This window comes from Oncorhynchus gorbuscha, linkage group LG07, assembly GCF_021184085.1.
Source record: "Oncorhynchus gorbuscha isolate QuinsamMale2020 ecotype Even-year linkage group LG07, OgorEven_v1.0, whole genome shotgun sequence".
NCBI lineage: Eukaryota > Metazoa > Chordata > Actinopteri > Salmoniformes > Salmonidae > Oncorhynchus > Oncorhynchus gorbuscha.
Genome location: NC_060179.1, coordinates 44,505,216 through 44,530,374, shown reverse-complemented (window position 1 = coordinate 44,530,374; position 25,159 = coordinate 44,505,216). Strand labels below are relative to the sequence as shown.

The 25,159-nt window shown below is 44.5% G+C and overlaps 1 protein-coding gene across 3 annotated transcripts in view; it reads right to left on the bottom strand.

Moving 5' to 3' along the window:
• Positions 1–25,159, bottom strand: part of LOC124039907 (retinoic acid receptor alpha-like) — a 265,171-nt gene that overhangs the window by 143,123 nt on the left and 96,889 nt on the right. For 2 of the 3 annotated variants that reach the window (XM_046356453.1, XM_046356455.1), the window contains exon 3: positions 14,554–15,142. In XM_046356453.1, the coding sequence (XP_046212409.1) occupies positions 14,554–14,698 (145 nt within the window). In that variant the 5' untranslated portion in view covers positions 14,699–15,142. Of the gene's footprint in view, positions 1–14,538; positions 15,143–25,159 lie in introns of all 3 variants that reach the window. The other variant, XM_046356452.1, reaches the window with a different exon arrangement.

The window sequence follows — 25,159 nt, the reverse complement described above, 5'->3', positions numbered from 1 at the left end:
TTTACTGTGGATATAGATACTTTTGTACCCGTTTCCTCCAGCATCTTCACAAGGTCCTTTGCTGTTGTTCTGGGATTGATTTGCACTTTTCCAAAGTACGTTCATCTCTAGGAGACATAACGCATCTCCTTCCTGAGCGGAATAACGGCTGCGTGGTCCCATGGTGTTTATACTTGCGTACTATTGTTTGTGCAGATAAACGTGGTACCTTCAGGCGTTTGGAAATTGCTCCCAAGGATGAACCAGACTTGTGGAGGTCCTCAATAGTTTTTCTGAAGTCTTCTTTTGATTTTCCCATGATGTCAAGCAAAGAGGCACTGAGTTTGAAGGTAGGCCTTGAAATACATCCACAGGTACACCTCTAATTGACTCAAATTATGCCAATTAGCCTATCAGAAGGTTCTAAGGCCATGACACATTCTGGAATTTTCTAAGCTGTTTAAAACTAGAATTATGAGACAGTGAATTATAAGTGAAATCTGTCTGTAAACAATTGTTGAAAAAATACTTGTGTCATGCACAAATTATATCCTAACCGACTTGAAGAAATTTGTGGAGTGGTTGAAAAACAGGTTTTAATGACTCCAACCTAAGTGTACGTAAACTTCTGACTTCAACTGTAAATAAATGAACACATTTCTCTCTGCAAAGTCCACAAACAACCCCTAACTCATTGTCTCGCGCGCTGTCTCTGTCTATCTGGCTCACTCTCGGTCTCTTGCTCCAATTATTGCTTTCTCCCTCTTTCCTCCCTCTACAGTCGCTCCCTCTAGTCTAGTGAGTGACAGGGAAGAAGCTACATCCACTGCAGTAATACAGTACAGGCGGGCTGTTAGATGTTAGACCAGGCACAGATCTCCCTGAAAAAGACTGATCCCCCACTAATCCAGCCTCATCCATCATACTCCACACACTAATACCACTGATTACATGTGGACACGTCACAAATAGCCCCCTAATCCCTATATAGTGCACAACTTTGGCAATTCTCTTGAACGTATAAGGGGGAATAGGGTTTCATTTGGGACACAGCCTCTATCTCCAAAGTCTAGCAAAAAGAGAGAGGGTGTGTGTGTGTTCGTGTGCGCGCATGCATGACTTTAAATTAATCTATCCATCCCCGCTAATAATGAAGGAATTACATACTAAAGAGGGATAGAAAGACAGAGCAGAGAGCTACAGGTCTTCTGAGACTATGCTTGGACCCTCTTCAGTAGAATCAAACCTGGTAGCAATTTGGGGTCTCCTGGTAAACCAGGCAAGGGAAGGAAATGTCTATTTGGTTTGTGGTTTCATTTTTCAATCATACCTTACGGAGAATAAATTCCCTATTTTATAATGGTCCCTCCAGCGTTTGAAGTCGTCAAGAAACGGAGCTTTGAAGTTAAATGCTTCTCTGTGTCTCTCCGCGCATTTAGCCGCGTATGTGTGTGCCTACATAATGTGTGTGTGTCGAAGTGGGCATCTACCCCCTTAATATGCCCAGCTTGCCAGGTCTTAATGCTGTGCATTCATCCCAGAAGGATAGGACGACTATGAAGACAGCAGGTTAGTCAAATCAAATTTCTCACATACACCAAATACAACTGGTGTAGAGTAATATAATTAAAAATAGATATATACACAAATAGAGAAAAATAAAACCACAAGAATGGAGATACAGTATAGACAGGGAGAACCAAATGACACATTTATTAAAATGACAAACTGCTACCGTACACACCTCTCACTCCTAGTTACAGACAGACCACATTGAAACTGTGTCCAAACAGCACTCTATTAAGTGCCCTACTTTCAACCAGGGCCAACCCTGTTCCTGGAGAGCTACCCTCTTGTAGGTTTTTAGTCCAACCCCAGTTTTAACCCGACCAGCTAATTATTAGAATGAGGTGCGCTAGATAAGGGTTGGAGAGAAAACCCACCAGATGCTATCTCTCCAGGTACAGGGTTGGAGAGAAAACCCACCAGATGCTATCTCTCCAGGTACAGGGTTGGAGAGAAAACCCACCAGATGGTATCTCTCCAGGTACAGGGTTGGAGAGAAAACCCACCAGATGGTATCTCTCCAGGTACAGGGTTGGAGAGAAAACCCACCAGATGGTATCTCTCCAGGTACAGGGTTGGAGAGAAAACCCACCAGATGGTATCTCTCCAGGTACAGGGTTGGAGAGAACCCACCAGATGGTATCTCTCCAGGTACAGGGTTGGAGAGAAATTATAACAATGATAAATTAATTATAACAATGATAAAGTCTATAATACTACAATACGGTAGAGTAATGATAATCTTAATCGCAAAACGAGAAGGTAGTAGACAGACTAGGTGGTGTATGATGGCCATTTAATCAAACCAAGGGCATATTGGGCCCGGTAAACATCTGTACTATTTCTTTACCCACTACCCATCCTTTATGTATTATGAGCGAGAGCCCATTTACCAAGAACAGATGTGGTATGGGACAGATTGAGGGATGAGACGGTCAACTCGATCCAAGACGGAGGATCCACGTCAGTGAAACAAACCCTCTCCACCGGCAAAAAGCTGCTATCAATTAGTGAGATAGATCGATAGACGGAGGGAGACGGCGTGAATGAAAAGGGGAGAGCAACAAGAGACTTGGCCCGAGTGGCAGAGGTCTAAGACACTGCATCTCAGTGCAAGATGCGTCACTGCAGTCCCTGGTTCGAATCCAGGCTGCAGCACATCCGGCTGTGATTGGGAGTCCCATAGGGCAGTGCACAACTGGCCCAGCGTGGTCCGGGTTTGGCCGTCATTGTAAATAACAATCTGTTGTTAACCGACTTGCCTAGTTGAATAAAGGTTCAATAAGAAAATGATTGACCTCGAGATGAGGACAAAATACAGTTGATAGAGGGAAGAGATAAATCTGAAATATTCTTGACGTCTCTTCAGATGTAGGCTCTATACACTCTGAGGGAGGGTTATGAATAGTTTGGGCTCCTATCCCCCAATCAATTATTGGCTTTACTGAACAGAGTCAGAGCTTCATGTTCACGACCACACATGACCACAGACCCTACATAGTGAAAAATATCCTTTGGGATTTTATAGTCTTCGTGACTACAGGAAGACAGGGAGAATACTAGATTTCTGCGATAAAGACCTAAATTCTCTCCCTAAATGGTATGTTTTGATTCTTACTTTAACTCACTCGTCTAGGCTATCCAAGATGTCTGTTTGAGAAAAGCCAGTTGACGCAGTACAGCTGGAGTCTCGTTTCTGCTCTCGTGAAGAACTAATACTTGTCCCCCGACCAAAAGCACTTAATCCGACCCAGACGCAGGCAGACAACCAGCAAAGCCCCTATTTGTGGTGACATTCTCCCAAAACCTGCACACATAGAAATACACACACATCCTCCACACACACGACCTCCGTGAATCCACTAATTAAAGCAATATCAGCGTAGATCAAACCAGCTGGCCCATCTAACACACTGAATAAACAGCTCAATTATCAAATCGGTTTGAAACAACACGGTTAGAGGCACTTCACATCTCCCTGTCTGGCTTGGGCCCTCCCTCATTACTGATACCCCTATAGGAGGGAGAGAGGAACCTTACAAAAAGGTAATGAAGATGAGGAGAGGAAAGCAGAGGCTTAGGAGAGGAGAGAAGAGAAGAGGCTTAGGAGAGGAGAGAAGAGAAGAGGCTTAGGAGAGGAGAGAAGAGAAGAGGCTTAGGAGAGGAGAGAAGAGAAGAGGCTTAGGAGAGGAGAGAAGAGAAGAGGCTTAGGAGAGGAGAGAAGAGAAGAGGCTTAGGAGAGGAGAGAAGAGAAGAGGCTTAGGAGAGGAGAGAGACATGAGAGAGAAGTCGGGAGAGACATGAGAGAGAAGTCGGGAGAGACATGAGAGAGAAGTCGAGAGAGACATGAGAGAGAAGTCGAGAGAGAAGTCGGGAGAGACATGAGAGAGAAGTCGGGAGAGACATGAGAGAGAAGTCGGGAGAGACAGGAGAGGAGAGACAGGAAAGGAGAGGAGAGACAGGAGAGGAGAGACAGGAGAGGAGAGACAGGAGAGGAGAGACAGGAGAGGAGATGAGAGTCAGGAGAGGAGAGGGTTCGGACAGGAGAGGGTTCGGACAGGAGAGGAGATGAGAGTCAGGAGAGGAGAGGGTTCGGACAGAAGAGGAGAGGGTTCGGACAGGAGAGGAGATGAGAGTCAGGAGAGGAGAGGGTTCGGACAGAAGAGGAGAGGGTTCGGACAGGAGAGGAGAGGATTCGGACAGAAGAGGAGATGAGTCAGGAGAGGAGAGGGTTCGGACAGGAGAGGAGAGGGTTTGGACAGAAGAGGAGATGAGTCAGGAGAGGAGAGGGTTCGGACAGGAGAGGAGAAGAGTCAGGAGAGATGTTAGGACAGGAGAGAAGACAGTTATACCATGCCCAGACCGGATTGCGCCATCGTGCCCAAATTGATTTTGTCCCCCGACACCAAACGCTATCACGACACGCAGGTTGAAATATCAAAACAAACTCTGAACCAAATACATTAATTTGGTGACAGGACAAAAAGCATTAAACATTTATGGAAATATAGCTAGCTCGCTTGCAGTTGCTAGCTAATTTTTCCTGGGATATAAATGTTGTTGTTATTAATCCACACATAAGAGTCAACCATATAATTTCATAATTTCACACAATTCCTGACATTTAACCCTAGTAAAAATTCCCTGTTTTAGGTCAGTTAGGATCACCACTTTATTGTCAGAATAAATAGTAGAGAATCATTTATTTCAGCATTTATCATCCAATACTATTTACATATGTTACATTTGCTGAAAATAAACATAGTTGACATAAAATCAGTCAACCACACACACCTGTGAGTGAGTGAGTGAGTGAGTGAGTGAGTGAGTGAGTGAGTGAGTGAGTGAGTGAGTGAGTGAGTGAGTGAGTGAGTGTAAAAAAAAGTTATGTACTCTCACTGTCAACTGTGTTTATTTTCAGAAAACTTAACATATGTAAATATTTGTATAAACATAACAAGATTCAACAACAGATATTAACTGAACAAGTTTCACAGACATGTGACTAACAGAGATGGAATAATGTGTCCCTGAACAAAGGGGGATCAAAATCAAAATTAACAGTCAGTATCTGGTATGGGCACCAGTTGCATTAAGTACTGCATTGCATCTCCTCCTCACAGGCTGCACCAGATTTGCCAGTTATTGCAGTGAGATGTTACCCCACTCTTCCACCAAGGCACCTGCAAGTTCCCGGAACATTTCTGGGGGGAATGGCCCTAGCCCTCAACCTCTGATTCAACAGGACCCAGGTCCAACAGGCTCAATGGGATTGAGATCTGGGCTCTTCGCAGGCCATGCCAGAACCCTGACATTCCTGTGTTGCAGGAGATCACACACAGAACGAGCAGTACGGCTGGTGGTACTGTCATGCTGGAGGGTCATGTCAGGATGAGCCTGCAGGAAGGGTACCACATGAGGGAGGAGGATGTCTTCCCTGTAACACACAGCGTTGAGATTGCCTGCTTTGACAACAAGCTCAATCTGATGATGCTGTGACACACCGCCCCAGACCATGACGGACCCTCCACCTCCAAATCGATCCCGCTCCAGAGTACAGAGGAGCCTCATCTCTCTAACTAGGCTGCAGTGGATGAGGTCTGTCAAGGTCTGAGTGCTACAAAGAGAAAGAAAAAAAATGGGCAAACGTTCTGTCCTGTAACTACAGGTGTTTTCAGCTATTAAGAAAAGGCTAAGAGGGAGGGGTGAGAGTGAGGGGGGGGGAATAGAGAAAAGGAAGAGGAAAGCAAGAGGGCGAGGGGAGAGCAAGAGAGTGAAAAGGGAGATGGAGAAGGACAACAGTAGAGGGGTAGGGTGGGAGAGTTTATGAAGTACTACTCACACCTGTCAGTAACGAATACAGTAATTAATAGGGCTTATTGGCGTGTTTCCTTAGCAGCACTAGTGTATGCTGTGACTGGGTTAATGCTCTAGTGCTATTTTTTGGGAAGTGTGTTTCCATGGACATTGAGGACTTGTGAAGAGCAGAATCCACAACCTCTGCATAATCAAGACAGTTGTTGCCTTATCCAGAGTAGGTTCTGTGTTAACAGTATGACTTTGTGTGTGTGTAGAGCCCCATTCTCCCTCTCCACTGGCCTGAAATAATCTCAGAGTTTCTTAACCCCACGGCTCCTTTGTTGAGTTGTTAAAGCATACTACCTGCTAAAAAGGCGTCCCCAACCCATGACAACCAGCACAGGGCCATCTGCTTGATAATTCAATGACTCATCTGACTTCTCCAACCCTCACGCCTCCACCCCCCCACGACTGACCCATATTTCTGTGACTGAATTCAAACAGACTCAATTCACACAACGAAGACTTCCTATACAGGACTGCACTTCATGCATATTATAACTGAATGAATAGATCAAAAGGGGGTGTGGAAAGTGACTTGTATCTCTTTATCCTAGTCGTGACTCTGAATAAAGACAGATCCTCCAACATCAGATGGGATATTTCCATTTCTGTTTACTCCTCTGCCACATAGCTGCCGGCGGCACGGTGGCATTTCTGTAGTTGTTATGGTCGGACTAGATGGAAGCGCTGCTCTAAATTTACAGAGAGTGAGTGTGTCTGTATTGAATGTGTGGGACTCAGAAAATTGAGCCATCCACCAGATTATCAGAAGACAGCTCTTTGGAAAGTAGGGTCCTCATTTGCATAAGCGGACAGAGAGAGCGAGCGAGCTAGAGAGAGCGAGCGAGCTAGAGAGAGAGAGCGAGCGAGCTAGAGAGAGAGAGCGAGCGAGCTAGAGAGAGAGAGCGAGCGAGCTAGAGAGAGCGAGCGAGCGAGCTAGAGAGAGCGAGCGAGCGAGCTAGAGAGAGCTAGAGAGAGCGAGCGAGCGAGCGAGCTAGAGAGAGAGAGCGAGCTAGAGAGAGAGAGCGAGCTAGAGAGAGAGAGAGCTAGAGAGAGAGCGAGCTAGAGAGAGAGCGAGCTAGAGAGAGAGAGAACAGAGAGAGAGAGAACAGAGAGAGAGAACAGAGAGCAAGAACAGAGAGCAAGAACAGAGAACAGAGCGAGAGCCGGTGACACTTGCCAAGCCAAGAGATAATGCTCTGGCTAGGATAAAGTATTCTGGGCAGTGAAAGGATTTGGCCCCTGGTTCCCTCAAAGCAAATGGAAATGTGAAATGAGTAAATACGTGGAATAAATGGGGTGTAATTATAGCACTGTGGAGTGGGAGAGATAGTAAGGAGGAAGACGATGACACCGAGGCCTGCAGGTTCTCTTGTGGAAGCCCTGTCGATGAGCGGATGGTGGTTGGGCAGCTCTCACCAAAAACACCATGCTCTGCCAAAGCCTGTGTGCACTTCCCCGGGCACAGGGGGCCTGTCTCCCTCGCTCTCTCATTCATTTGTCCCTCCCTCCCCCTTCTATACATCCCTCCCTCCCCTCGGTGTTGTATCAGCCTCCTGCTAAAGAACTTGACGTCACCCACTTCCAGAGCAGTCACCTTGGAGCGGTCAGTGGCCATAGTGCCAGCTAGGCTCCAGGGCTAACAACTCAGAGGACATTACACTGGCCTTGGATCTGATGACCAGACAGAAACACATCAGACTGGTGGTACTGTTGACATCACTGTGATAACTGGCCACTGGGAGCCATTTTGTTGCAACAGAATAAACACACTTTACAAAGGACCTTTCCTTTGTAAAGTGTGTTTATTCTGTTGCAACAAAATGGCTACATGATTTTCCTTGTTCAAACATCTCTATATATTTTATTCAAATTCAACGGTCATTCAATGACAGATAGAGAATGCTGAACAAAAAGCTTGTGGGGAAAACGTGGCGTATTTAACTTAAAAATTCAAGTCATCACAACATACATATTTGCCCTACTGCTCTTCGACTACTCACTCTACAGTCAATTACCAACTGTTAATTAGTCATTAGGGCTAAATGACTAACTGACGGAGAGCCAGCATGGGAAGACATGTTTTACATGGCCTGCTTAATAAGCATGCGTCCTCGAAATCATAGTATTGGCAGTGCTTAAATGCGTTTCCAATAATGACCTGATCACCTGAGAGGTTCTCTCTCTCTCGTACGTGCACGTGTGTGTGTATAGAGGGCCTGAGTATTGAGAACAGTGAGTGCTGTAGGCAGTGTGGCACTATGCTCAGGTTACCAACAGACAGTCTCATGTGTGTGTGTGTGTGTGTGTGTGTGTGTGTGTGTGTGTGTGTGTGTGTGTGTGTGTGTGTGTGTGTGTGTGTGTGTGTGTGTGTGTGTGTGTGTGTGTGTGTGTGTGTGTGTGTGTGTGTGTGTGTGTGTGTGTGTGTGTGTGTGTGTGTGTGTGTGTATAGAGGGCCTGAGTATTGAGAACAGTGAGTGCTGTAGGCAGTGTGGCACTATGCTCAGGTTACCAACAGACAGTCTCATGTGTGTGTGTGTGTGTGTGTGTGTGTGTGTGTGTGTGTGTGTAGAGTGGGCCTGAGTATTGAGAACAGTGAGTGCTGTAGGCAGTGTGGCACTATGCTCAGGTTACCAACAGACAGTCTCATGTGTGTGTGTGTGTGTGTGTGTGTGTGTGTGTGTGTGTGTGTGTGTGTGTGTGTGTGTGTGTGTGTGTGTGTGTGTGTGTGTGTGTGTGTGTGTGTGTGTGTGTGTGTGTGTGTGTGTGTGTGTGTGTGTGTGTGTGTGGAGAGGGCCTGAGTATTGAGAACAGTGAGTGCTGTAGGCAGTGTGGCACTATGCTCAGGTTACCAACAGACAGTCTCATGTGTGTGTGTGTGTGTGTGTAGAGTGGGCCTGAGTATTGAGAACAGTGAGTGCTGTAGGCAGTGTGGCACTATGCTCAGGTTACCAACAGACAGTCTCATGTGTGTGTTTGTGTCTGTGTCTGTGTGTAGAGAGGGCCTGAGTATTGAGAACAGTGAGTGCTGTATGCAGTGTGGCACTATGCTCAGATTACCAACACACAGTCTCATGTGTGTGTGTGTGTGTGTGTGTGTGTGTGTGTGTGTGTGTGTGTGTGTGTGTGTGTGTGTGTGTGTGTGTGTGTGTGTGTGTGTGTGTGTGTGTGTGTGTGTGTGTGTGTGTGTGTGTGTGTGTGTGTGTGTGTGTGTGTGTGTGTGTTAGGGAGGGCCTGAGTATTGAGAACAGTGAGTGCTGTAGGCAGTGTGTGGCACTATGCTCAGGTTACCAACACACAGTCTCATGTGTGTGCCGTACAGGTACAAGGCCAATGTCTGGAGTTAACCTGTCCATTCCAGCCTGCTACTGTGGCTTGCCTTCAACGTATATATGGACAGACTAGTAAACTAACTACTGTTTGTTCACTTTGTTTACCTACAAACTAAAAGTTTACCTGCTGCTTCAGCCCTCAGCAATGGAAGGACAGGAGGGGAAGGAGGGTGGAGTTTCTGCTTTGGCTTGTGGCCCGCTCTTCCCACCGACATGGCGTCTCGGCTTGTCCCTGGGACGTCCCCCCAGAGTGCCGTGGACCACCTGTCTGACCAGGCCACCGCACTCACCACACACATTGCCATATCCATATTTACACAGACAGGAAATTCCACCTTGTACCGTTTAAAATACTGCTGAGGTTGCCAACACTGACACACATACACACTGAACAGGGGTCCTAATGTTATCGGCCTCTGAAAAATTTGTTTCATATTACCCCCCCACTCACTCTCTCTGAAAAATACCTAATACATGCCAATTTGCCGCTCGTAAAGTCAAAATCTGCAGCACACATTGGCCGGGCGAGGGTTGGAATTCCCCACCAAGCAAGGACTAAAGTATAACAGTGAGTTCTATGGCGGCTATAATAACATCATCAGTAGCCAATAATTATGTAATTAGTCTACCATAATACTAGAGCAAGCGTAACATCAATACATTTTATAGGAATGAATCAGTAGCCTAGCCGCTAGCCTAGTTTCCCATACCCTAGCGGCATAAATGCTAAAGGCTAAATGAGCTCCCTACAGACAGAAGGGATGGATTAGGTAAGGGCTTAGTTCCAGGGTTGGGTTCCTTTACCTCATCAGAAAATAATTGGCAAAGACACACCTCTGGAAGTTAGGTAAGGTTGCGCTGGGCTGTGTTACCCGAGCACAGATGGATTAACCCTTCTGCTCTGTTTGGCCCAAATAATTGGCCTGCGGGGGCTGAACTGGAGAACAGCTTTGTCTGAACCAGGTCACTGCTCTCTGGCCTCAGCCAAAAGCACCTGGAACACTGAGTAGGCTGACTATTTGAAACCATTCAAATACTTCAAGCGTTTGCTCTGGCCTGCCTGAAGTGCCAAATGGGTTTGCAGTTTTGGGACTATTCGATTGGTCCATTAAACCAGGCAAGCTCAAATCAAGCACAGATAAAGTATTTGAAATGATTACAATTAGTATTTTAACCCAGGTCTGTCAGGGGGTGCGAGTATGATTTATCTAAAAAGAAATAGTGAAATGACAGTTGGATGATCATACAGTATCATATTTCACTCAACTGCCTTGGTCATGGAATCAACTGATGTTGCAATCAATCTTGACAATGTAAAGAAGTAAACAAGAGTGACAGTTGAAATGGATGATAATAAGGCTGTGTCATCCTATTCTGAATTATTTTATAAGTGATTTAGTTTGTCCTGAATTGTCCAGCCAAACCCAAAAACAGCCTGGGGCTGGGGAGTCCGCTATACACGATGTTGCTAAGAGGAAAACGTTTGCCACACAAACAAATAACTTGGCAGCCATGTGCCGACACCAGTGCTATTTAGCAGTAACAGAATGTTCACTAGATTTCTGCCCACAGATCTGCTAGAGAATTATCAAGGCTGAACGAGACAAATCGTTGCCCTAAGACTTCTGCCAGTTGTGTGTGTTTAGCCTCCATTTGGAACACAACAGTGTTGTAATGCATAACCCCCCCCCCAAAGAGGGTTGGATGTCCTCCAACACTGGATTCTTATATTCTAAGCTCCAAACAAACGCTCTCCAGCATTTTTGTTGTTGAGTGAATTGAGTGGCTGGAGCTTAACTGTGTTTGGGTTTCTTGAGACTGGGGGTGTGTGTGTGTGTGTGTGTGTGTGTGTGTGTGTGTGTGTGTGTGTGTGTGTGTGTGTGTGTGTGTGTGTGTGTGTGTGTGTGTGTGTGTGTGTGTGTGTGTGTGTGTGTGTGTGTGTGTGTGTGTGTGTGTGTGTGCCAGGGAAGGAGATGGGGTGATGGTCAGAGAGACGAACTAAGAGTGTGCAAGACTATATGGACAGCAAGATGGATTGGTGCTGATAACGAGTTCATGGAAAGAAAAGAGGAAGACTGTGTGTGTGTGTGACACTTATACACCGGTACAGGGACGGTTTTAAAGGTATGAACATCTGGATAACGCTGGACCCTAGTCCAAGCAACCATTTAAAACAACACTGTAGGCCTATTAGAACAAATAAAAATGCATGACATATATAAATAAATCACTATGAAAATCTAGGCTATTTAGAAAATGTGCAATGTCAGTGGTGGTGTAAGTGGTTATTTCAAATAGAATCATGGGTGATTGAGCCTTGGACAAGAGAAACAATATTGTAGAAAGCTGACTAGAAATCTCATTCTATATGTTCTTTAGCTTTTTTCAACCACATTTTGATACGCTGGAACACGTCTAGCTACGGCCTGGTACGCTGGAACACGTCTAGCTACGGCCTGGAACACGTCTAGCTACGGCCTGGAACACGTCTAGCTACGGCCTGGAACACGTCTAGCTACGGCCTGGTACGCTGGAACACGTCTAGCTACAGCCTGGAACACGTCTAGCTACAGCCTGGAACACGTCTAGCTACAGCCTGGAACACGTCTAGCTACAGCCTGGAACACGTTGGAACACGTCTAGCTACAGCCTGGAACACGTCTAGCTACAGCCTGGAACACGTCTAGCTACAGCCTGGAACACGTCTAGCTACAGCCTGGAACACGTCTAGCTACAGCCTGGAACACGTCTAGCTACAGCCTGGAACGCTGGAACACGTCTAGCTACAATTCATATGGCTTCCACAGTCTATGTTCAAGGTTTCAGGCTTGTAACTTCAAAAACGAATAAGAAATATCAGTTTTAGTACAGGGACAGTCTTGGAGATTCATGTTTGCACGCGCCATGAAGACAGGACGCACCTCCTAAAATCGGTTTCCTATTGAACATACTTCTTTCCGTAAGAAATATTATAGTTTGATTACATTTTAGGGTATCTGAGGAGTTAATAGAAATGTATTTTGACTTGTTGAAACAAAGTTTAGGGGTAGAGTTTCTGATTCCTTTCTCTGCAGTTGAACGAGTGGATTACTCATCGATGGTGCCAACTAAACAGACCTTTTGGGATATAAAGAAGGATTTTATCTAACAAAACGACACTACATGTTATAGCTGGGACCCTTTGGATGACAAATCAGAGGAAGAGTTTCAAAAAGTGAATATTTAATCACTATTTGTGAATGTATGAAACCTGTGCCGGTGGAAAAATACTTTGATGTGGTGCGCCGTCCTCAAACAATCGCATGGCATGTTTTCGCTGTAATAGCTACTGTAAATCGGACAGTGCAGTTAGATTAACAAGAATTTAAGCTTTCAACCAATATAAGACCCTTATGGGTACCTAAATGTTTAGTATCCATAATATTTATGATTATTTATTTGAATTGCGCCCCCTCCAGTTTCACCTGAAGTTGTCCTGCTCGTGGGACGCCTTGCCCTAAGTTAAAGGGTACACCCGGTATGTATTATCAGGATTTTTAAAACAGGTTGGAAGTAAATCTTTCATTTTATATGCACTTTTCTTGAAAATTAGGGCAGCGTACGTTAGAAATGTTTAAACTTGGATTTTTGGCTTCATTTGTACACATTTACAATACAATATCCGTTCTCTGTTTGACAGGTAGTATGGAGCTGCGGCTCAAAGTATTGTTTCTTCATACTGTGAAATGCATTCTCAATTAATTTGGTCATGTTTTTTCCCCTGTTCAGAGAAAGAAATTAGTCATTGAAGTTTAGGTTTATGTCCCATACAACATCCTGATATTACCAGGTGCTGACCACTAGAGAGTGCTGTTCCTGCCATTAGGCTTAATTTCTCAGACATCCAATTATATTTCAACAAAATAATGTTGCAGGAATGCTAAGCTTAAAAAGGTTTCTAACTCCAGAAACAATTTCAGAACAATCTGAGATGGTGGGTGTCATGGTTTGATGAAATGACCCAGAAACTATGTCAATGAGAGAGTGTACGTGTTTGTGTGTGTGCATGAGTGAGTAGGAAGCGGTGGTCAATGTCCCAGGAAGTGTTTGTGCGGCTTAAGTGAAGGAACCCCGCCTCCCCTCTCGTCAAACACTGGGAGAGAGTCCTGACAGACACATGTGCCACACACACAAAAAGGCCACAAGAGATAGCGATGCAGTGTCCACACACACAATGTACCACTACCATTCGAATGTTACTTATTCAAATTGAATAGATACAACTCAAATGAGGAATAGGATGAAAAGCATGTCCCAGTCTTTCAGGGCTCAATGAGGAAGTGGACATGACTGACTGCTAATCAAAGTTCCTCCTCTTGCTAATCCCATTGAACACCATGCTAATATGACCAAATGGAAAGTCAATACACTGACCCCGAGCAACCTGGCTGACTAAGTCTCTCATAATAATATGTAGTCATTTTACATAGATAAGGTTGGCTTTAGTGGCTTGTCCATTTTCAGATGTCAGGTTGACTACCCTGTCCTCTTGTCCTGTGTGATCTAAGACATTTTCATGGTGTGTGTGTGTGTGTTAGAGAGGGCCTGAGTATTGAGGACGATGAATGCTGTAGGCAGTGTGGCGCTATGCTCGGGTTACAGTCTCATGTGGGACTGGTCTAAACAGACCAGATGAAAGCTCACTCCCCCTGCACAATAACATCTCAGCATCTCTGTTGATTTCCTGTCTCTCCAACATCCGATCCTCAAAAAACAATAAATAGCGAAGCTAAATAGTTTGATGCAAAATATGCTAACAACTGCAGGACACAGGTAACATTGCAATTATATCATTCCATTCCCGCCATCAGCCTCTACGGATGATCAGACCGCATGGCACAGGAACATTTTCTCTGCTAATGAAGACAACTTTTTCTGAGGAGCAGAAACCACTCGGAGCTCAGGGTTCTTCCTCTTACCTCGAACATTCCAAAAAAGACAAAGCCGGACTGTGGTGTATCCAAGATGCCCACACAACCAAAATCTCAGAGCCTTATACAAGACCTTAGAAACAGTCCACCATAACTCTAGTAGTAGGCTGTTTAGGCCAACATGCTTAGACTCAAAATACTGCAATAGGCCAATACTCTGATACCTTGAGCGCCAGACCGTTGACAAAGGAGTTGGCTATACCAAAAAAAAACAGGCTAATATTCTGAGGCAAAGCAGACAACAGCACAGCCAAAACAAATGCGCTTTAGCAAGCACCACACAGTCAATTGAAACAGCAGAGAGAAGGTTGAGGACGTTGAGGACGTACAGTAGGGGTACTTACTGGCTGGCGAGGGCGTGCTGTAGCTACTCAGGGGCAGGCCGGGGGGAGAGAGCCCCCCCAGCATGTGGGGGAAGAAGTAGGAGTAGTGGGGCATGGGGAAGCCGTTGAGGTGTGGGCCCGGGACCGGGTTGCCCTTCCCAGCCATTTGGGCTCAATCCAGCGCCACCGATGACGACACCCCAAACACTGTGGCAATACAGGGCTCAGAATGGTGTCAGTGTGGGTAATGGAGTGGTTTTAGCCCCCATATGGGCGATGGACATGCGTGGTATTCCAGTGGCGTTGGGACTGGAGAAATGCCCTCATGAATTAGGCACCTGGAGTTGTAGTCTCTTGGAGTTGTTGTCTTCCCCAAAGTTGCCGCCTGTTTGTTACCTCCCTTGACTGATGGCGAGGAGAGGTGCAGGATAGTGGTTATGAAGGAGGTTTTGAACCTTCACAGGCAGGGTATAACAGGTGTTCCACTGTGGAGTCGGTTCCAGATATGGGGAATTACGTAGAGATATGACGACTATGAAAGAGTCCTCTCTGGTATAGCGCTAACCGTTCAGTGTCTCAACTCTCTTTTTGAGTGTCCTTCCATCTTCACCTAGAGAGAAAGATAATTAAAAATGTTGAATCCCCTTTGGGACAATATCATAGATACCACAAACACACTTCAAAAAACATTACATGTCAGCCCTCGCATCTATACACACCTGCAAAAGAAGCTATGGTTAAAAGGTCAACTGCAACACACAAACACAGCGAGAGAGATAATTATATAAAGAAAATGTATATTTTCCCCCTATTTAAAAAGGGAAAAACATGCATCTATGTGACGCTAATTACTGGAAATGTCGAGTCTGAAATGGTAAAAAACACCCACTTCAGGCGAATTATCTTATGGAGCATTAAAAGCCATGAACAGCATGCAATGGGTATGCGATAGCTCGACCAATACACACACACTCATTACCAAGGCTAGAGTGAAAACCCTGGGGGAATGTCACAGAGACATAAATGAAAAAAAAAAAAACGTAGCTAATTATGACTATCGTTAGTCCCGGATGTCTTTCAAACACACACAGTCAAAGCCATAGAGCAGGTGCGCACACACACTCGTCACTTGAGTCCGTATTCATCATGTAATGTAAGAATGAAGATCCAATGTTACCAACATTAGACAAACAGAATACAATACACTCAATTCTAGCCCATTTTGAGGCGTGTCTCTAGCTACAGCCTGGTACACTGGGAACATTGTCTAGCTCCAGCAGGCCTCTGTATAATTCATGGAGACCGTTTGATCAAATGTTTATATACATGACTTCATTTTTTTTCAGCGTAATGATCTCGTTACGAGTCAGGGGTCTTAACACAAACGGGGCAACAGCGTGAGAAACCTTGACAACGGGGGACACACAACCACCTAAGCAAGATGTGGCGTTTGGTAAAAGAGGATTGCTCTAGCGAGCATTACACATGAATGAAGCAATGAGGAAAGTCGTTTTTTTGTTGTTGAAAATGTGATGAAATGAAATTGTATTTTTCACATGCTTCATAAACGACAGGTGTAGACTAACAGTGAAATGCTTACTTAAGGGCCCTTCCCAACAACGTAGAGAGAAAGAAAATAGAAAATTAAACACATAAATACACAATGAGTAACGATAACTTGGCTATATACACAGGGTACTAGTACCAAGTCAATGTGCAGGGGTGCAAAGTAATTGAGGTAGATATTAGAGGTCGACCGATTAATCGGAATGGCCGAGTAATTAGGGTCGGTTTCAAGTTTTCATAACAATCTGTATTTTTGGACGCCGATTATGGCCGATTACACAGCACTCCACGAGGAGACTGTGGCAGGCTGACTACCTGTTAAGCAAGTGCAGCAATGAGCCGAGGTAAGTTGCTAGCTAGTGTAAAACTTGTCTTATAAAAAAAATAAACAAACTACACATGGTTGATATTACTAGCTTGTCCTACATTGCATATAAATCGATGCAGTGCCTGTTAACATTGAATCACAGCCTACTTCGCCAAACGGGTGATTTAACTAGCGCATTCGTGAAAAAAAAGTACCTAGGTGTCTGGCTAGACTGCAAACTCTCCTTCCAGACTCATATCAAACATCTCCAATCGAAAATCAAATCAAGAGTCGCTCTTTCTATTCCGCAACAAAGCCTCCTTCACTCACGCCGCCAAGCTTACCCTAGTAAAACTGACTATCCTACCGATCCTCGACTTCGGCGATGTCATCCACAAAATGGCTTCTAACACTCTACTCAGCAAACTGGATGCAGTCTATCACAGTGCCATCCGTTTTGTCACTAAAGCACCTTATACCACCCACCACTGCGACTTGTATGCTCTAGTCGGCTGGCCCTCGCTACATATTGTGACTGTCCCACTGGATGTCATAAGGTGAATGCACCAATTTGTAAGTCGCTCTGGATAAGAGCGTCTGCTAAATGACTTAAATGTAATGTAAATGTAATATTCGTCGCCAGACCCACTGGCTCCAGGTCATCTACAAGTCCATGCTAGGTAAAGCTCCGCCTTATCTCAGTTCACGATGGCAACACCCATCTGTAGCACCCGCTCCAGCAGGTGTATCTCACTGATCATCCCTAAAGCAAACACCTCATTTGGCAAAAACATTTGAATTAATTTGATATATCGCCCAGTCTATAGTTAGAGATTAAGTGACTAGGCAACCGGATAGATACAAAAGTAACAGCAGCGTATGTGATGAGGCAAAAGATTGTCATTAGGCATTGAGAGTGTGTGTGTGTGTGTGTGTGTGTGTGTGTGTGTGTGTGTGTGTGTGTGTGTGTGTGTGTGTGTGTGTGTGTGTGTGTGTGTGTGTGTGTGTGTGTGTGTGTGTGTGTGTGTGTGTGTGTGTGTGTGTGTGTGTGTGTGTGTGTGTGTGTGTGTGTGTGTGTGTACACAGGATTTTGGCAATGAAGCCTTTTTATCTACTTCCCCAGAGTCCGATGAACTCTTGGATAACATTTGTATGTCTCAGTGTCCAGTATGAAGGAAGTTCAGGGTAGTTTCGCAAACCAATGAGAACTAGCGTTAGCGCAACGGCTGGAGATCTGTCGCGCAGACATGGTCTATATGGGGCCCTGGTGTGTCCGTTTCTCCATCAGGCTGAGAGCATGGCTTTTTTGGCTCTCATCCTTCTATTAGCTGCCTTATTCTTATTGATCGGGGCCCAAAGTGCTCTCCAAATCACCCTGTAATATGGCTGGGCAGCCGGATACACAAGGACACCACAAACACAGACACACACAGGACATACTGATATAGTGACAAACAAAAAGGAGGACACTGCACAAAGGGGTGAATTTGCATTGGCTAAAGAGCTTCCACGAACATCTTTAAAAAGCCCAAGGGTGCTGGTCTTTGTTTTATTTCACTTTTAAAACCTCCCTACTACTACCCACCTGTAAAACTGTTGTTTTGAGTCATATTAAGAGGACACAGGCTTCATAACAGCCAAGGTTCAGTTACGTATTGGTCCGTTTCAGATGTCAAAGCAAATCAGATAACCATGTGTAGGCTCTCTCACACACACACGAAAATGCATTAACATCCCCTATAATACATTGACTGAAAAAACTTACAGTACTGCATATTTAGATGTGGTAGCTATAGTCCATAGGTTGTGTTACAACAAGGTGCTAACTGAGGCCAGGGGAAAGGTTGCAGGCTGAAAATTGGCAAATTGCTAAGTAGTCTATCACAAAGCCATCTGGCACGCATGTCAGCTCAGCTGACCATTTTGAAACATAAGTTACGTGACCTTACAACAGACCCCTTGTACGGAAATACAGATGGACTGGAAATCCATATTGCACTGCATATTTAGATACAGTAACTTAGCACATTGTTGATACACAACCAATAGCCTAACTGAGGCCAGAGTAAAAGATTGCAGGCTGAAAATTGGTCCATTGCCAATGTATTCAATCACCAAGCCATCTGGCATGTACATAATATAATTTAATACAAATTTAGCAGACTCTTTAATCGAAAACGACTTACAGTCATGTGTGCATACAGTTTTTACATATAGGTGGTCTCGGGAATAACACCCACTATACTGGTGTTGTAAGAGCCATGTTTCACCAACTGAGCTACAGACGACCACGTCACCGACACCGGCCATTTTGAAACACAAGCTACTTGACCTTTAAAACAGTCTCATTGTACAGAGAACAGATCTCACATCTAGCTTATCTCACTGCATTCGAGAGATCTCCTTTTCTTTCTCTGTATGTTAAGTCGTGGAAACCGGGGAGAGAGATTGGTCTACAATTCACTTAAAGGTAACATAAGGTATTAGTGTTGCACAGTATACAGAAACTTCGGTACTTTCCGATACAAAAAAATAACTGTTTGTTACTAGAATTTGATATGTTCGATACGAAATTAAACAAAAATAAAAGTACTTTTTACCACTTGGATATCACAAAATTGGTTAGAAAAATTGGTAGTTACAGTCTTGTCCCATCACTGCAACTCCCGTATGGACTCAGGAGAGGCGAAGGTCGAGAGCCAAGAGTCCTCTGAAACACAAGCCTGCCAAGCTGCACTGCTTCGTGACACACTGCTTGCTTAACCTGGAAGCCAGCCGCATCAACGTGTTGGAGGAAACACCGTACAACTGGTGACTGAAGTCACCGTGCATGCGCCCGGCCTGCCACAGGAGTCGCCGCTAGAGCGAGATGGAACAAGGACATCCCAGTTGGCCAAACCCTACCCTAACCCGGACGACACTGGGCTAATTGTGCGCTGCCTCATGGTTCTCCAGGTCGCAGCCAGCTTTGACAGCCTGGGATCGAACCCAGGTCTATAGTGGCGCCTCAAGCCCTGCGATGCAGTGCCTTAGACCCCTGTGCCACTCAGGAAATGTTTGGTACTTCTGTCAAACGTGTCTCACGTGATTGAGAGGACCAATTCTGTGTCAGTGCAGCACCTTTATAGCATGAAGAGCAATGTGCCTACTCTACTTCATTGCTAGAGCTGTCTGGGCAGCATTGGCTCCCCACTCATGTTGCACCAGAAATTTACACACTTGAATAGTGCAACACGTTATGTAGAAATGTTGAAACTGTTTATTACTTTTCGCAAAACAAAATGTCGATACAGGCCAGACACTTTTGTGCAAGATGATACACGTAGAATGTATGCATACATGACTGTAAGTCGCTTTGGATAAAAGCGTCTGCTAAATGGCATATATTATTTATATTATTCCAGGTTTGTAGGTTAACTTTCCTTGCTAGCTTGCAGTTGATTGCCCTACCCTAGTAATTTGTTTGTGGTAATATGCTAACCATAAAGCAAACTATTCTGATTTCAAAGCAGATTGTCACCAAACACTTGATTAAGTGAATTAGACTACCTAGCACCAAAAACTCCTTCATTACTTCGACTCATGTCTGGTTTCCTCCATAGCCAAAGTCAGATTCCACAGCAACATTCTGAATCGTGAATGACATCCATTTCTTAGAGAAAGCACACACTTTTATAAAAAGAGATTGCTTCTAGTATGCAAACGTTGTTTATCAGTACAATAAAATAAGTGTTAAATGGAAGGGATTGTTTGTCATCTGTAGCCCCTTGAAATCAGCTAAAACAAGATCAATAACAATGCATGCACACACTGCTTTTGAATAATATACATTCACCTTCATTGTGAGTAGACCTAGGCTACATCTTGATTTACCCAGTTTATCAATATGGATTTACAATTCAAATAAATTACCATTGTTGTTTTGTAGTTACCAAAGTTTTACTTATCTTCATCTAAGTCACAACAGTAGACAAACACAGTCTGCTTAAACTAATAACAAACAATTCTACATGTTCATGTCTTTATTGAACAGACTGTAAACATTTAGTGCAGGGTGCAAAAAGTGTGTGAACCCTTGGATATAATAACTGGTTGACCATCCTTTGGCAGCAAAGACCTCAACATTTTCTGTAGTTGCGGATCAGACCTGCACAACGGCCAGGAGGAATGTTGGACCATTCATCTTTACAAAACTGTTTCAGTTCAGCAATATTCTTGGGATGTCTGGTGTGAACCACTCAAGGTCATGCAACAGCATCTCAAATCGGGTTGAGGTCAGGACTCTGAGCACTCCAGAAGTATTTCCTTCTGTTGAAGATATTTTGTTGTTTATTTACTTCTGTGATTTGAGTTGTTGTCCTGTTGCGTCACCCAACTTCTGTTGAGCTTCAATAGGCAGACAGATAGCCTTACATTCTCCTGCAAAATGTCTTGATAAACTTGGGAATTCATTTTTCCGTCGATGATTGCAAGCTGTCCAGGCCCTGAGGTAGCAAAGCAGGCCCAAACCATGATGCTCCCTCCACCATACTTTACAGTTGGGTTGCAGTTGGTGTGCTGTGCCTTTTATTCTCCACACATCGTGTTCCTTCCAAACTACTCAACTTTAGTTTAATCTGTCCACAGAATATTTTGCCAGGAGCGCTGTGGAACATCCAGGTGCTCTTTTGCGAACTTAAGACGTGCAGGAATGATCTTTTTGGACAGCAGTGGCTTTTTCCGTGGCGTCCTCCAATGAACACCATTCTTGTTTAGTGTATTTTTACGTATACTCGTCAACAGAGATGTTAGCATGTTCCAGAGATTTCTGTAAGTCTTTAGTTGACACTAGGATTCTTCTTAACCTCATTGAGCATTCTGCGCTGTGCTCTCGCAGTCATATTTGCAGGACGTCCACTCCTAGGGAGAGTAGCAACAGTGCTGAACTTTCTCCATGTATAGACAATGTCTTACCGTGGACTGATGAACATCAATGCTTTCAGAGATACTTTTAACCATATCCAGCTTTATGCAAGGCAACAACTCTTAATCTTAGGTCTTCTGAGATCTCTTTTGTTTGAGGCACGGTTCACATCAGGCAATGCTTCTTGTGAATAGCAAACTCAAATTTTGTTTTTTAATAGGGCAGGGCAGCTCTAACCAACATCTCCAATCTCGTCTCATTGTTTGGACTGCAGGTTAGCTGACTCCTGACTCCAATTAGCTTTTGCAGAAGTCATTAGCCTCGGGGTTCACATACCTTTTCCAACCTACACTGTGAATGGTTAAATGAAGTATCCAATATAGACAAGAAAAATAAAATAATTTGTGTCATTAGTTTAAACACACTGTGTTTGCCTAAGTGTTCAAATATTTTGCCACTGCAGGCCTATACACACACACACACACACACACACACGCACACACCCACACACACACACACACACCTTCCCCCAACCCGGCAGGCCCATTCTCCTCCCAGTCCCACATGTGATCTATGTGTTATATGATAGGGAAGACATAGAAAGTAAGTGCTATGGAGGATGGAGCCCTACAGCACTATTATACTGTACAGTATTGAACGTCCTTATGCTTTCAGGCTGCAGAGTGATCAACCGGACAGCTAACCGTGGAATAAAAACATACACGTTTGTTTAAAGTTGAGGGAGCGTGCAATTGGCATGCTGACTGCAGGAATGTCCACCAGAGCTGTTGCCAGAGAATTTAATGTTGATTTTTCTACCATAAGCCGCCTCCGTTGTTTTAGAGAATTTTGCAGTACGTCCATCCGGCCTCACAACCGCAGACCACATGTAACCACGCAAGCGCAGGACCTCCACCATCTTCTTCATCTGAGGGATTGTCAGAGACCAGCCGCACAGACAGCTGATGAAACAAGTCTTTTTGTCTGTAATAAAGCCCTTTTGTGGGGAAAAACTCATTCTGATTGGATGGGTCACCCAGCGGGTGAGGAGCCAGACCAATATGCCCTCTGAGGCCCACCATGGCTGCGCCCCTGCCCAGTCATGTGAAATCCAAAGATTAGGGCCTAATGAACTCATTTCAATTGAATGATTTCATTATAATGAACTGTAACTCATTAAAATGGTTTAAATTGTTGCGTTTATATTTTTGATCGTTATAGAAGCTGAGTCGTAAGGTACTGCATCGGATCACTAACTGTTAAGGTCCATTTTCTCAAAAGTGGGGTGACAAGTTTATCAACTTTCAAAGCAGAATTACTTTCCTATTGTTCCTCAACTGCAGTGTATGATATACAATTTTCTAGCTCCGAGTCTGTACTTTTGTCAAATATAAAAAAGACATGGTAAAATCCCTGAACAGTTTCCTTCCTTGGCGGCAAATGAATTAGGAACAACGTCTGCATCTTTGTAGTGACGGTGTATTGATACACAATCCAAAATGTAATTAATAACTTCACCATTAAAGGGATATTCAATGTCTGCTTTAAAAAAAATGTTTTACCCAGCTACCAATAGTTGCCCTTCTTTGCGAGGCATTTGAATACCTCCCTGATCTTTGGGTTTAATCTTTGTTTGAAAATTCACTGCTCAACTGAGGGACCTTACAGTTAATTGTATATGTGTTGGGTACAGAGATGAGGTAGTCATAAAAAAAAATGTTGAACACCATTATTGCATACAGAGTGAGTCCATGTAACTTATGTGACTTAATATGGAGTAGGTCCCCCATTTGCTGCTGTAACAGCCTCCACTCTTCTGGAAAGGCTTTCCACTAGATGTTGGAACATTGTTGCAGGGTCTTTCTTCCATTCAGCCACAAAAGCATTAGTGAGATCGGGCACTGATGTTGGGTGATTTAAGCCTGGCTCAGTGGGCGTTCCAATCCATCCCAAAGGTGTTCGATGGGGTTGAGGTCATGGCTCTGTGCAGGCCAGTCAAGTTCTTCCACACTAATCTCGACAAACCATTGCTGTATGGACCTCGCTTTGTGCACAGGGACATTGCCATGCTAAAACAGGAAAGGGCCTTCCCCACAAAATAAACATTATGGGTCACTCCTTGTGCCTGTGCTCTACTGACATATCTGAGCAGGGTGCGAGTGTGTGTGTGTGTGTGTGTGTGTGTGTGTGTGTGTGTGTGTGTGTGTGTGTGTGTGTGTGTGTGTGTGTGTGTGTGTGTGTGTGTGTGTGTGTGTGTGTGTGTGTGTGTGTGTGTGTGTGTGTGTGTGTGTGTGTGTATATATGTAGAGAATGCAGGTCGGAGGTTATGTTATGTAGTAGCAGGAGCCAGTGACTAATAGGATGACAGCCGATGATAAATTAATAATCGAAAAGCTCCAATGGGCGGAAGGGTTTAAGGGTGGGCTGCACTCGTAATGTCTGCTGGGAATGGCAAAAGCATACACGCACGTGCAGACACACATTCTCACCCTCCCTCGCACGAACGCACAGACAAATCAAAAAGGTCAAAGTCAGGGAACAAACAAGCACGAGCTGCCCCGGTCAAATGTAAGTGCTGTTATTGTGAAATGGAAACGTCTAGGAGCAACAACAGTTCAGCCACAAAGAGGTAGGCTACACAAGCTCACAGAACGGACCGCTGTGTGCTGAAGCGTGTAAAAATAGTCTCTCCTCGGTTGCAGCACTCACTACTGATTTCTAAACTGCCTCTGGAAGAAAAGTCAGCACAATATCTGTTTGTCGGGAGCGTCGGCCGAGCAGCCGCACACAAGCCTAAGATCACCATGCACATTGCCAAGCGTGAGCTGAAGTGGTGTAAAGCTCGCCGCCATTGGACTCTGGAGCAGTGGCAACGTTTTTCCTGGAGTGATGGATCACGCCTCACCATCTGGCAGTTCAACAAATTAATCTGGGTTTGGAGGATGCCAGGAGACCACTACCTGCTCCAATGCATAGCACCAACTGTAACGTTTGGTGGAGGAGGAATAATGGTTCGGGCTAGGCCTCTTAGTTCCAGTGAAGGGAAATCTTCACACTACAGTGTATGACATTCTAGACGATTCTGTGCTTCCAACTTTGTGGGAACAGTTTGGGGAAGGCCCTTTCCTGTTTCAGCATGATAATGCCCCCGTGCACAAAGCGAAGTTGAGATCGGTGTGGAAGAACTTGGCCTGCACAGAGTCATGACCTCAACCCCATCGAACACCTTTTGGATGTATTGTAACGGCCACTGGGAGCCAGGCTTCAAATCAGCCAACATCAATACCTGACCTCACTAAAGCTTGAGGCTGAATGGAAGCAAGTCCCTGCAACAGTGTTCTAGTGAAAAGCCTTTCCAGAAGAGTGGAGGTTGTTACAGCAGCAAATGGGAGATCAACTCCATATTAAGTCACATAAGTTGCATTGACTCACTCTGTATGCAATAAGTCTTTAACATGACTTGTTTATAACCAACTCATCTCTGTACCCCACACATACAATCAACTGTAAAGTCCCTCAGTCGAGCACTGAATTTCAAACAAAGACCAGGGAGGTTTTCAACTGCCTTGCAAAGGGCACACCTATTGGTAGATGGGTAAAAAAAAGCAGACAATGAATATCCCTTTAAGCATGGTGAAGTTATTAATTACATTTTGGATGGTGTATCAATACACCCAGTCACTACAAAGATACAGGCATTGTTCCTAACACATTTGCCAGAGAGGAAGGAAACCATTCAGGGATTTCACCATGAGGCCAATGGTGAATTCAAAACAGTTAGAGTTTAATGGCTGTGATACAGTGGTAGCTCCCTTAAAAGTTGCGTCATACTGCATTATGTGGCACGTTAT